Source organism: Dipodomys ordii, unplaced genomic scaffold (assembly GCF_000151885.1).
Source record: "Dipodomys ordii isolate 6190 unplaced genomic scaffold, Dord_2.0 Scaffold8, whole genome shotgun sequence".
In the NCBI taxonomy this organism is placed as follows: domain Eukaryota; kingdom Metazoa; phylum Chordata; class Mammalia; order Rodentia; family Heteromyidae; genus Dipodomys; species Dipodomys ordii.
Window position 1 is genome coordinate 25,943,519 of NW_012267224.1, and position 12,569 is coordinate 25,956,087.

General features: G+C 41.9%; 1 protein-coding gene across 1 annotated transcript in view; it reads right to left on the reverse strand.

Moving 5' to 3' along the window:
* Lnx1 (ligand of numb-protein X 1, E3 ubiquitin protein ligase) overlaps nt 1-12,569 on the reverse strand; it is a 122,448-nt gene that overhangs the window by 36,231 nt on the left and 73,648 nt on the right. The window contains exons 4-6 of the mRNA XM_013009032.1: nt 6,780-7,021; nt 5,934-6,086; nt 1,049-1,251 (exon numbers count right to left, since the gene is read on the reverse strand). Coding sequence (XP_012864486.1) covers nt 1,049-1,251; nt 5,934-6,086; nt 6,780-7,021 — 598 coding nt within the window. The remainder of the gene's footprint in view (nt 1-1,048; nt 1,252-5,933; nt 6,087-6,779; nt 7,022-12,569) is intronic.

Genomic DNA, 12,569 nt, shown 5'->3' on the forward strand with positions numbered 1-12,569 from the left:
TGTGGCTCAAGTGGTAGAGCGCTAGCCTTGAGCTGAAGAGCTGAGGGACAGCACCCAGGCCCAGAGTTCAGGCCCCACGACTAGACCCCCCCCCCAAACAAAAAGAAGGAAAAAAGTTCTGCATGATTTCAAACAATCTAATACAAAAGGAAGTTTCCAGGATCTTCTATTGACAGGCTTGATCAGGCTGTAGTATTACTCAAACATTTTTAAGCTGGGCCCTCTCATTTGGGCCTCACTAATAGGGCTAAACTGGGATGCCTGGTTTTAATTACTCTGGCTCCACAGGCCCAGCCTGGAGGCTGCAGCCCCCAGTGCTTGTCACTACTCTGCAAGAAAGCAGTTGATAGAAGCACTGCATTGCACACGATGCTGAGGAGGGACTCCGCAGGAGCAACCTTCTGGAGTTTCTAGTTTGGGAGGATTTCATGACCTTGTGATCTCATAACCAGTTTGCAAGCACTTTGGAATGAGCTTGGAAACAGCCCTCCTTGAAGAACAATGCATCTCCATCTCCGGAGTTGGATGAGATCCTCTGGACAAAGACAAGTCACCAGCAGCTAGGGCCTGCTCCTCAAACCAAGAAAAGGTCAGGCTCGCCTGCTAAATAGAGCCTTGGCAGCTCTTGTACCACAAATGACAGCTGAAGATAACAAAAATTTAGTGTGAGTAGGGTACCAGTGGCTCAGGCCTATTCAGGAGGCTGAGAACAGAGGATCATGGTTTGAAGCCAGCCTAGGAAGGAAAGTCTGGTAGATGGAGGAAGGAGGAGAGAGAGGAGAAGACAGAGATAAAATGATACAGAGACAAATATTGATAAACAGAAAAGTGAAGAGTGGATGACCTATTTCAAATTTTGTCACACAGAGATAAAATCTGACTCTCTTTTCTAATGATTATAGAAAGTGTCAAGCATGTTTATCTCACTATTTTACCTTCATCCATCCATCCATCCATCCATCCATCCATCCATCCATCCATCCAGTTATTTGTAATTCAAGGCTTTTTATATCACATGCCTTATCAGAGCCTCACAGCCAGTCTCTACCTTGAGAATAATGTCCCCAGGCAGTAGCCGGCCATCCCTGGCAATCACTCCATCACGATAAATGTGCTGGATAATGATGTGGACCAATGGGGTTTCATTGCCTCCCACAAGCCTAATGGAGAGGCTTTCATTGGGATCCACTCGATTGATCTTGATACTGGTAATTTCACCATCTGGGATCAGGTGATACAACCTTGGAAAGACTGAAATGAACAAAGACTTATTTAAGACACTCACATAATGGACATTTCTAACCACTTCTCTTGCCAAAGTAAACTGTTCATTGTTTGTCATTTGTGTTTGCCATTTTTCTGCCTCATTGCCCAGGGTAAGTTGCTCTGCTGGAATGCTTTTCATCCTGGGCCTAAACCGAAATTTTCCTTCAAGGTCTGCATGAAATGATCCCTTCCAATTAAACTCTCCTCTGATCCTTTTTCCTTGCTCTCTTAAAACACACCACTTCCTCTCATGGCTTTCTCTCATGGCATCCATACTTCCATTCTTGTCATTCACACCCATTTCTTAGGTCCCCCGCTTGACTCTGGAATCTAGAATCTATCAACTAACTGGCTTTATTATAAGGGAGCACGCAGCTGTGCTAACCTGTATATTCTTGGTTTTAACAGTAGGGTGAATGAGTTCAATTAATGTTTAAACAACTTGGATTACATTAAGCAGGCTGTAGACCACAGCTTGATTTCTGGCATTTCCTTGGTTCTGTACAATCTTAGATCTCTGCCTGCAGCAGCCTTTGATTGATGTCTACTGAGTAAATAGAATGAATGAATGGATGGATGACTGAACAAATGTCTTTATGGAATTAAGTGCAGTGCCATTGCTTTCTTCTTGAAGGACAAAAAATAGAACCTGCTCTGTGGCCCTTTCCATCATTCTGGAGATTTTGTTCTTAAAGACCTGCTCGGGTGTGGGGAATCGTCAGTCCTCTCCATCAGACCCTCCTGTTAATGGAAAGTCAAAAGATCTGATTCAGATTCAAGAATAAGCCAAATCCTAGTTGGTGATTTCTGAAAGTTTGCCCCTGATATGCCCGAGACATTGAATTCAGAGCTGAAAGCAGATTCCAGGAGCATATAAGTCGGTATTTCCAAACTTATTTATTTTCTTTTTGCAGCACCAGGGATTGAAGCCAAGGTTTCATACTTGCTAGAGAAATGTTCTACCATTTGAGATACGCTTCCAGTCATTTTTGCCTTAGTTCTATTGCTTAGATAAAACCTTTTGCTTTGGCCCTGGGCTGACCTCCAGCCCAGCCAGAGGATTATGGCGATCCTCTGAATCTCAGATAGCTACAACCCCAGGTTTGTTCACCATGCCCAGATTGTATATTTTGATTAATTAATTATTTAGTTTATTATGCTGGGTACAGGGGCTTGGACTCAGGGCCTTGTACTCTCCCTTAGCTTTTTTTACTTAAGGTCAGTATCCTATCACTTGAATTACATCTCTACTTCCACATTTTGGCTGGTTAATCGGAGATAAGAGTTTCATGGATTTGTCTGCCAGGGCTGGCTTCAAACCATGATTCTCAGATACCCTCTTGGGCTATGATGATAGGTGTGAGCCCTTCTCCTGTGACCAGAAACAGCTAGTACTGACTGCTGTGCAGCTCTGTAGTGATGGTCAGACCTTTATTTTACACATGGGCTTGCTCAGGCACAAAAAGAGGAAGTAAATAAAGCAGAAAGCTGCAAAATGAGGTCACGTCAGGGTCAGATCAGATCCAAGTTCTTATAACCCATACCTTTATTGCCTGCACAGAGCCCCGATCCCATGTATTCACAGCCAAGATAGATCCACAGGGAACCTGTCCAATGGACTGACTAGCCACAGTACTGAGTGACAGAGAGGAAACTAAGAAGTGCTGGGACTCAGCCCAGGTGAGCCTGGTGGGCAAATGGCCCCTCAGAGCCTCCATCTCAGAGTTAGGAGATAGATGGCTCAGACATTCTGTCTACTATAGCTCCTGACTGCTGTCTTTGCCACAGAGTCTCCTTTTGCTTTATCATCTGCAGAGATACAACACTAGGAGCCTGGTTCTGTATTAACCATTCTTTGGGCCCATTTTCAAAACACACGACCTTGGAACATTTTTCCTAAGTGAATTCAAGTTTTCAGAAACAATGAAGAAAAAATTAGTTATTTGTAAGTATGATGGCGTGGTTGGCAAGGTAATTTAGTGGCAGGAGAAGCTTCAGATATGATAATGTGGGTTCTTAAATTCCATTCTGATTTACTTTAATGTAAGCAACTGAGTTTGCTGAAAGGCTACAAGTAGCCGTCTTAATCTGTCACTTTCCAGTGCTATAAGTGTGTGAGTGATTGAGTTCAATTAGTGTTTAAACTACTCTGATTGCATTAAGTAGGCCAGACCACAAGCATGTGTTGAAACATGTCATGTAACAAGGGAATGGCAATTAAAAAGAAAAATAAATTAAAAAAAGTAAGATCTGAAAATAATCATCAAAACTCTTTTCTCTTTCTCCCCATCTCTCCCTCCTCTCTCTCTCTCTCTCTTTCTTTCTTTTCTTTCTTGCCATTATTGGGGCCTAGGCATTGTCCCTGAGCTTCTTTTGCTCAAGGCTAGCATTCTACCTCTTGAGCCACAGTGCCACTTCCAGCTTTTTCTATGTATGTGGTACTGAGGAATGGAACCCAGGGCCTTGTGTATGCAAGGCAAGCACTCTACCACTGAGCTACCTTCCCAGACCCTCTCCTCTTTCTTAATACATCCTTCCTAACACACTTACAGAGATCATACTCCCTACCCTGAACTACTCAAGGATGTCTTAACTTCATGATGCAAAACAATATACCTAGCCATACTCATAAATGTTTAGATCCTCACTAAAGGAGCTTTAGTGACCCTGGAGAATCAAAACAATTTTTAAACTGCCTTTAGACTTGCCTTAGTCTGGAAAGGGAAGAATTTGCTCAATATTGTGTCCTTGCTTGAGGGATAAAAGATTTAACAATTATTTTCCCTCTGGGTTTATCGTGTGGTAGACATTTATTGAGCTAAACAACATAAATGTATATTTTTAGATGTCATAGTAACCCTATGGAGTAGAGTATTCTCTGTGTAGAAGAAGAGTTGGAATGGCAGCTGGAAGGAGAGTGAGCGCTCTGGTTGGACCATGACAGGGAGTTGGGGGAAACCCAGCCATTTCTTACAGGACTGGGACAGGCCCAGGGAGAGAGAGCACAAGATGAGTGGCTACCCATGTGAAACTAGAAGAAGAGGTCTCACATGACTGCTCATGAAATTTCTGAGGGTCTAATAAATACAGTAGCTGCAAGACTCCTCTGTACCCTGAAGAGTCGAAAGCAGCAGAACTGATGGTTAGAAGTAGTTTCTGGAGCTAGAGGACCCGGGCTAACATCCCAGCCCTAATTAGTTGGCTGATTTTGCATTAGTTACCTTATCTTTTTAGGACTCAGTTCTCTCATCTATACATGTGAAATGGCAATCATTATTTAGCATGACATAGCATTGACTTAGAATGCTACCTGTCTTAGGAGGTGCTCACTTTAAAAAAGGTATTATTATTATTATTATTACTTTAAGGTTATAATATAAAACGAAAAGAAAGGAATAAGGTAATATTTCCTTAGCACCATTTATATTGGGAAAATCATACAGGATCTAAGATACAATCTCTATCCATGGACTCATAGAGCTATAATACAAGGGGTTGAAGGCATGGCTCAGGTGGTAGAGCACCAGCCAAGGAGGGAAAGTATCAGATACTGAATTCAAATCCTAGTTCTGAGCAAAAAAAAAGTGTGTGTGTGGGACTACAATATAAGATTCAAAGATCAGTAAGATCCTTTCAAACAAGCTAAGTAATCTCTCTGTACCTTAGTTTCCTTATCTGTGTCACTATTTCTCAGGGTTGTTGTACAGGTTAAATGAGGTAATGCGGGTAGGATATTCAGAGCCACACCTCATATCGCTATGGTAAGCACGAATGAATTGTATACTATTTGCTTTGTGCCAAGCAATAAGATGGTTTTTACTCATTAACTACAAGTATTATTGTATTTAAAAATAATGACCAAATACAAAATTGTATACTTGTGGATTGATTCAGGTTCCAACAGGGGAATATGTTCTTATTTTAAAATGTAATGGAAACTCCTTTTGAGAGCAAATAAATTATTAGAAATTCTTAGACATTTATTTTGACATGTAAAGTGTTTGACTCAACATCAGAACAAATTGTTCTCTTCAACAACAAAACAACAGAAAACATTTAAATGCTTTACTTGGCTACTGGCATTATTTTATCTCCTACGTTTTGATTAGAGGATACAGAAATCTCTTGGTGCATAATCTCCTGCATACATATTTCCCAGGGAAGACACCAGATTCTTTGAAAATAGGGACAATCCCCCCATTTATTTACTTATTTATTTGTTTGATGTGTGTGTGTGTGTGTGTGTGTGTGTGTGTGTGTGTGTGTATGTGTGTGTGTTGAGGCAAGGTTTCACTGTATAATAATTTAGGATACATGGAATTTACATAGCTCAGACTGGCCTCAAACTCAAAATCTTCTTGTACAGTAGCTCTAGTTGTGGGATTATAGTCATGCCTTACCATGGCCAGCACTTACTGGTTTTCATATCATTACTGTTATTCATTAAGCTAGTACTTAAAGAATCCAACAACCTTTTTCCTCAACGTAACAGAGAACAGTAGTTTCTCCCTTTAATTACTTACAAGCACAAAAGCTAGTCTGGGTTAAAAAAATTTTATATCCCTGGGAAGAGAGAGATGACAGAAGGTTCTTGGTGGTCAGGATATTGCCACCCTTGAAGTCACTGTGGAAGTCCAGCTATGTCCAACCTGGTGGGGTTCACCTACCTTCGGGAGCGGTGGTATTTTCAGAATTTTCCCTGCCCTGGTCAGCATGGTTGGCAACTGCGCTCCCGCTCTTCGTCCTTCGTAGAACACTGAGAGCGCGATTAATCTTTTTGAAGGATCTGCTTCTGATAGTGGACCGCTCAAAGGGCCGTGCTAAGCAAGAGAGAGATGAGAGAAGGTATTTATTTGTTGATAGAGACCATCTTTTAGCTGGGTATGGTGGCACAGAGCCTGAAATCCCAGCACTCAGGAGTCTGAGGCAGGAGGAGCTTGAATTTGAGATCAGCCTAGGCTATGGATCAGCATCCTGTCTAGAAAAGAGAAGAGAGAAGAGGGGAGAGGAAGGGAAGGAAGCAGAAGAAAGGGGAAAGGAGAGGAAAGAAATAATGTTTATGTATACCCGTAAGTTATATGCATTAAAATATTAAACATAATTACCTCTAGGTGATAGGATTACAGAATTTACCTTCCTATATTTTTATAAAGTAAAATATGCATGTTTTTGAAAAATCTGTGCTTTTCTTCTTTTCTCCCTTGGACTAAAGTGAATACCACAGCACTTTTCTTGGGCAGGCAGGGGAGGTCTGACAGTGTGGGAGTGATAAATCCTCAGGCCTCCCTTCAACCCCTTTCACCAAGTAAGATTACATAGTTCTAATGATCTGAGGTACTCGTGGTTTCATTTCACTTCGGAGAATTGAACACTGAGCCGCTGCCAAAACTACCAGAACCATTTCCCCTTACAAAAAAACATGTTCTAGAACTTTCCACAGTGAATATTCCACTGAGGGCAATCTCAAGGAAGGCCCAGAGCCCATTCCAGGACAACCCAACCCTTTGACTCACCCCTCGTTCGGTTACTCCGGCCAGAGTCCGAAGGGCTGGTTGCTGGCTGGCCATCCTCAGCGGTGGACACGTAGGCAGGGTTGTCCAGGCCTGGCTCGTCGGTCATTAAGGAGATGGCAGCAGCTGCAGACACCTCTGGGGAGAGCGTGCTGGCAGTGAGGCTGGCGCAGCCATCGGGGCAGCCATCTTGTGAACGCCTCTTCCTGTCTTTGGTCAGGCCGTAGTGGGAGGCTCCTTTACAGCTGAACAAAGCCAGGGAAGGTTAGAAAGGCTGTGGCCCTGCTGCCATTGCTCTATCAGACCCCTTCAAATACACAGCTTGCCCCAAATGTCCCTCCTTTCCACACACAGGCACTCAGGACACACTTGTCACGATGTAATGATTTGAGAAAGCAACCTTTGTTTGTTTGGTGCTGGTTCTGGGTACACAGAGCCTGGGTACTGTCCCTGTGCTTTATATTGCTTATAGCTGGTGCCCTATTACTTGAGCTAATGAAGCTAATGACTCCACTCCTGGATTTTTCAGTAGGTAATTGGAGATAAGAAGCTAACAGACATTCCTACTAAAGGCTTGCTTTGAACTGAGATCCTCATAGCTCAGCCTCTTAAGTAGCTAGGATAATAGGTGTGAACCACTGATGCCCAGCAAGAAAGCACTTCTTTTTTTTGTCAGTTGTGGGGCTTGAACTCTGAGCCTAGGCACTGTCCCTGAGCTCTTCAGCTCAAAGTTAGCCACAGTACCACTTCCGGTTTTCTGGTGGTTAATTGGAGATAAGAATCTTACGGTTTTCCTTGCCTGGGCTAGCTTTGAATGGCGATCCTCCGATCTCAGCCTCCTGAGTAGCTAGAATTACAGGTGTAAGCAACCGGCACCCAGCAAGAAATCACTTTTTAAGAAATCCCAATTGCATTCTCTTAACATAATCTCTACCCTGGCTGTTGGACCACAGATGTAAGAAAGTTATAATGTCTACCTGACTAGGGTTTGAAGTGGGGCTATTATCTCTGACTATTGAGATGGGGTAATTCCTTCTTGCTGATGCTTATTTTGAAGTAAGTTTCAAGCACACTCACTTCTTCCTTTTGGGTTAGCTCCTTCACACTGGACATAAATATGAAGCTTCTCCCAGATTCCACATTTAGCTGTCTATGAAATCAGAAAGTCACCATGAAGCCATAGTTTACTCAGCATCACTGTTCCCTAGGGACAAGTATGGTGGCTTCTATCTCTGCCCCCGGGCTGGTCTGACTGGACCTTTCCATTCTTCAGAGGGGCCAGTGGCCTGGGGACGTCTGTGTCCTGGGAAATGCAACTCATTTCCATATCCTCTCATATTGATGGAGTAAAACATCTTTTGTGGGTTTTTTACAAAACATATTTGTTTTCTATCCGTTTCACCAAAAGACAAACTTTGGAAATTAGGCTACTTTATTGGTCCAACAGCCCAAAGCTCAGGAGACCACGGTTTGTGCTGATCTAAGTCAATGTTTTTCCAAGAACATATTTTTATTGCCACTGGGAGACATTATTTTGGTCCACAGGCAATGTTTTTGGTCAGGAAATGGTGATGATTTAACCATCTCATTGCACTGTGGTAAGGATCGTGGGATGCCATGGTTGTAAAAATCAAATCATTCTGAAAAGCCCCTTTAAGAAACAGCAATTTGCATATAATGAATGTTAATTGTATATATTGTCATATCAGTTTATTACACGAAATTTTACATGGTTGAGCCAGGTTTTGGTGGCTCACACCTATAATCATAGCTACTCAGGATCCTGGCTGACACCCGAGGATCACGGGTTCTAAGCCAGCCCCAGGCAGACAAATTATTGAGACTCTATTTCCAAATTAACTACCAAAGAGGCAAATTGGAGGCACAGCTGAAGTGGTAGAGCACCAGTTATGCCAAAAAGTTGACACAGAGCTCAAAGCCCTGAATTCAAGACCCAGGACCATTACTCTCAACAAATAAACGTATCAAACTTGTATGCTTGAAGTAGACTTACTAGATTTACTTGCTTATTTATTTAGAGACAGGGTCTGGACTTGAATTTTGAATCTTCTTGCTGTAGCCTCTTGAGTGGGATTATAAGTGTGTTTCATCATGACTAGCTATGATTAAACTATTTGAAATAAACTTTTGATATCTTATTTGGAGAAATGCCTCATTTTCTCAGGAAACTCAATCAAATGTTGGTCTACAGTTGATACATACACAAAAATTTTACTGCCCTTAAAATTCCAGAACTAGCAGAATGCATCTTTTTTTTTGGATTAGCACCCTTGCCTTAAAATTTACTGAGCTAGGGCATCTTGTGCAATTATTTTACCCTGGTTAAGTCGTATAATCTGCACATACTTTGTATAAAGTTTGAGTTTAAGTTTTGCCATGAATTCAGTACTTTGCTGCATATGTAGTAAATGTTCAGTAAATGGTAGCTATTCCCATAATTCACCTCAGATATTCTTTGGATGTCTGAGGTCAAGATTTTATGTGACAGATCAGGCTGAACATTTTTATTGCCAAATGGCGGTTATGACTCAGGTGCTTTTGCCTGAGTGTGGCCAACACGATCACAGGTTTGTATTATTGCTTATACTATGTCAGAGTCATTCCTGTCACTGAGTTTAATTGCTACTTAAACGTTTTAGAAAATATTACATTATGATTTAGCATTGAAATAAAGTTACTGTATACATGGAAAGTCTTAAAAACAGGGCAGAAGGGTATAAAATTGACATGGATGAAGCAAATACTCCTCCTCAAAAGAAGGTCTGAATAATAAAAGTAATATGACGACTATAAAAAGAGGACTGAACTGAGCACTGGTGCTTATACCTGTAATCCTGGCTACTCAGGAGGCTGAGATCTGAGGATCATGGCTCAAAGCTAGCCCAGGCAGGAAAGTCTGTGAGACTCTTTATCTCCAATTAAGCACCAGAAAACTGGAAGTAGTGCTGTGGCTTAAAGTAGTAGAGCACTAGCCTTGAGCAAAAGAGCTCAGAGACAGTACCCAGACCCTGAGTACAAGTCCTACGACTGACAAAAAACAACAATAAACAAACAAAAACTTTTGAGAAGGGAGAGAGAAGGAAGAGGGACTAAAGAAGAATAACAAGGATGCAAGAATTTGATCAAGGGCTGGTAAGGTGGCTCAGTGGTAGAGCGCATGCCTTGCATGCCAGAGGCACTGGGTTCGATTCCTCAGCACCACATAAGCAAAAAGAAAAAAGCCGGAAGTGGCGCTGTGACTCAAGTGGTAGAGCACTAGCCTTGAGCTGAAGAGCTTAGGGACAGCGCCCAGGCCCAGAGTTCAGGCCCCATGACGGGACCCAAAAAAACAAAAAACAACAACAACAAAAAGAATTTGATCAAATATACATTAAATGCATGTGTATAAATATCACAATGAAATTCTTTTGTATAATGAATTTATGCAAATACATTTTTTTCTGAAAAACGACTGCAATTCCATATTTCTTTGCAAAGAAATAAACAGTTTTTTAAAAAATGTGTTCAGAAAGACATCCTTGAGCAGATGAAAAGCACCTTTGTCATTGAGAAGGACCTTATACTTCACAACAAGTAATATACCCCAGGTCAAGAGATACCAAATTTGCTTAAACAGATTTCAAACCCAGTCTGGTGTGGCCAATTCAGTCAGCATGGAGATAGTTTTCTCTTCCTAAAATTTTTAAAAATAATCTTTAAGGAATTGTACAGAGGAGTTGCCTTTAAAGTGTTTTGGATCACTAAATTGGTGGCATACTTGAAAGTTCCAGTATGATATTGTCTATAATCAATGATGAGATGTGGGTGTTGGGGGGATTTTGTTTTGACACTATATCCTAGGCTGGTCTTGAACTTGCTATGCAGCCCAGGCTAACTTTAAACTTACAAACAACTTGTTTTAGCTTCTCTATTGTTGGGAATCTGGATGTGTGCTACCATTCTTGGCTGAAATGTAGTTTTAATATTGTAGAAGGGGACTATGATTATACAAGCCTCCACCCTCTTCTACAAGAGGAAAATAGACAGTACAAGCCAGCTTACACTGCTAATGCTGCCAACACTGAAGAAGCCCAAGTCCCCTCCCTAGAATTGGTGAGTTTTTACTATATCCATCAGCAACTTTGGCTGGGAATTTTTCTCCTAAAATATAGCTTTAAAAAAAGATTGATATGGGCAATTCAAACACTGGAAGAGACACTGTGTGATGGAAAAACAGAGGCCAGTGTGCATTCGAGCGGTACCAAGTCATAAAATAAATAAAGGAATAAAATAGTTCCATGAGAGCCTTGGTCAGCAACGCATGGGAAGGAAGTTCCTAGACGATTCAGCTGTTCTGGAAACACTTTTTAGAGGGCATCAGTGCCCTTGATCATGTGCTGTGCCAGAGCAGGAAATTAATTTTCCAGTTGGACAACCAGCCTTTACTTTCTTTACTTTCTTGGGGAATCACAGCAGAGCCCAGTGAGAAAACATCTTATTCTGCTGTCTCAGCACTGAAGAGGGAAAGGTATTTTTAAATTAGTTGAATCCCCATGTATACCATTAGGAAACCACTGCTATTTCAGATTCCCGGGCTTCTAAAGATGTGTGTGTGTGTGTGTGTGTGTGTGTGTGTGTGTGTGTGTGTGTATTCCTGAAAACTTTATAAGATGGGTAAGTAGCCTTTTCTTTGGCCTTGTATCCTAGCTGGCATTACAAACTCTGGGGGAAAAGGGGGAATTCATCAAGAAGGAAATATTCCGACTCAAAAGCTTTCTGTGAAAATAAATTCAGGGACAGCCACTCATCCTGGGGTACCATTAGCTATGTCTAGCCTCTTGGCTTAGGTTTAATCTGAGGCATAGAGTGATGGATGAAGGTAGTGGCTTGTACTTACTAATTATCTCTTTTGCAGTGACTAATACTGAGGCCTCTTGATTTACAAGAACAAAAAAAGGGAAGGAGAGGGGAACAGCTGATTAGCCTTGGCCAGCACAGGCCCATACGGTGAACCCTGAGCTGTGTTCAAAGCAAGCAGGATTTATGCTCCCTTTCGGCTTCCCTGAACACTAAGTATTCTCAGGTGGTGATGGCCGTGAACTTGAGGGATGAATTGCAAGGAACATAGAAAATCATTTTTCAACCAAACCACAAACTTTGGATGTGCCATCTGTTCAAACAAGCAATTCAGGGGGAAAAAAAAATAACTGTTCTTGGTAATGTTGAAATGGAATTACGGAGCCACTCTATCAAAGCAAGCAGAAGAAAATCAATCTATATATAAATACTGATACTAGGTATACTAAATTATTTTGGGAGGTGGAGGGAGAAGAGAAGAATCCTACCAGATTCCTGAGTCTGTAATGGGAGTTGCTAACTAATGGGAGTTGGAGACTAGATGCAGGTTGGACCTCATTCCCAGAGGTCCTGATGGGGTGAGCCCCACAGAGTGCAGCTGACTGGGCAGCGTGAGCTTTCAGTAAACTTACCACTGTCTACAAGAAAGCTAGCCTCTTCACCCTCCTACTCATTGTCTGGTTAAGTATGCAACCTCCCTTTGACCTAGTACCCTCCCATGCTCCCTCCCTCCCTTCACTGCCATCAGGTAAACTTACCTGGTGGACTTAACTCCTCGCTTTGAGTTCATTAAGTACCCAATGTGATCACACTTTAAATCAAGACTTCAAAACTTAAAAGTCGAGTCAGGAAAGTGGTGGTGGTGGGGCGGGGGGGGGGGGGGGGAGGATTATGGTGAACAGCATGGTATGGACGACAGAGATTCTCAGTTGCCTG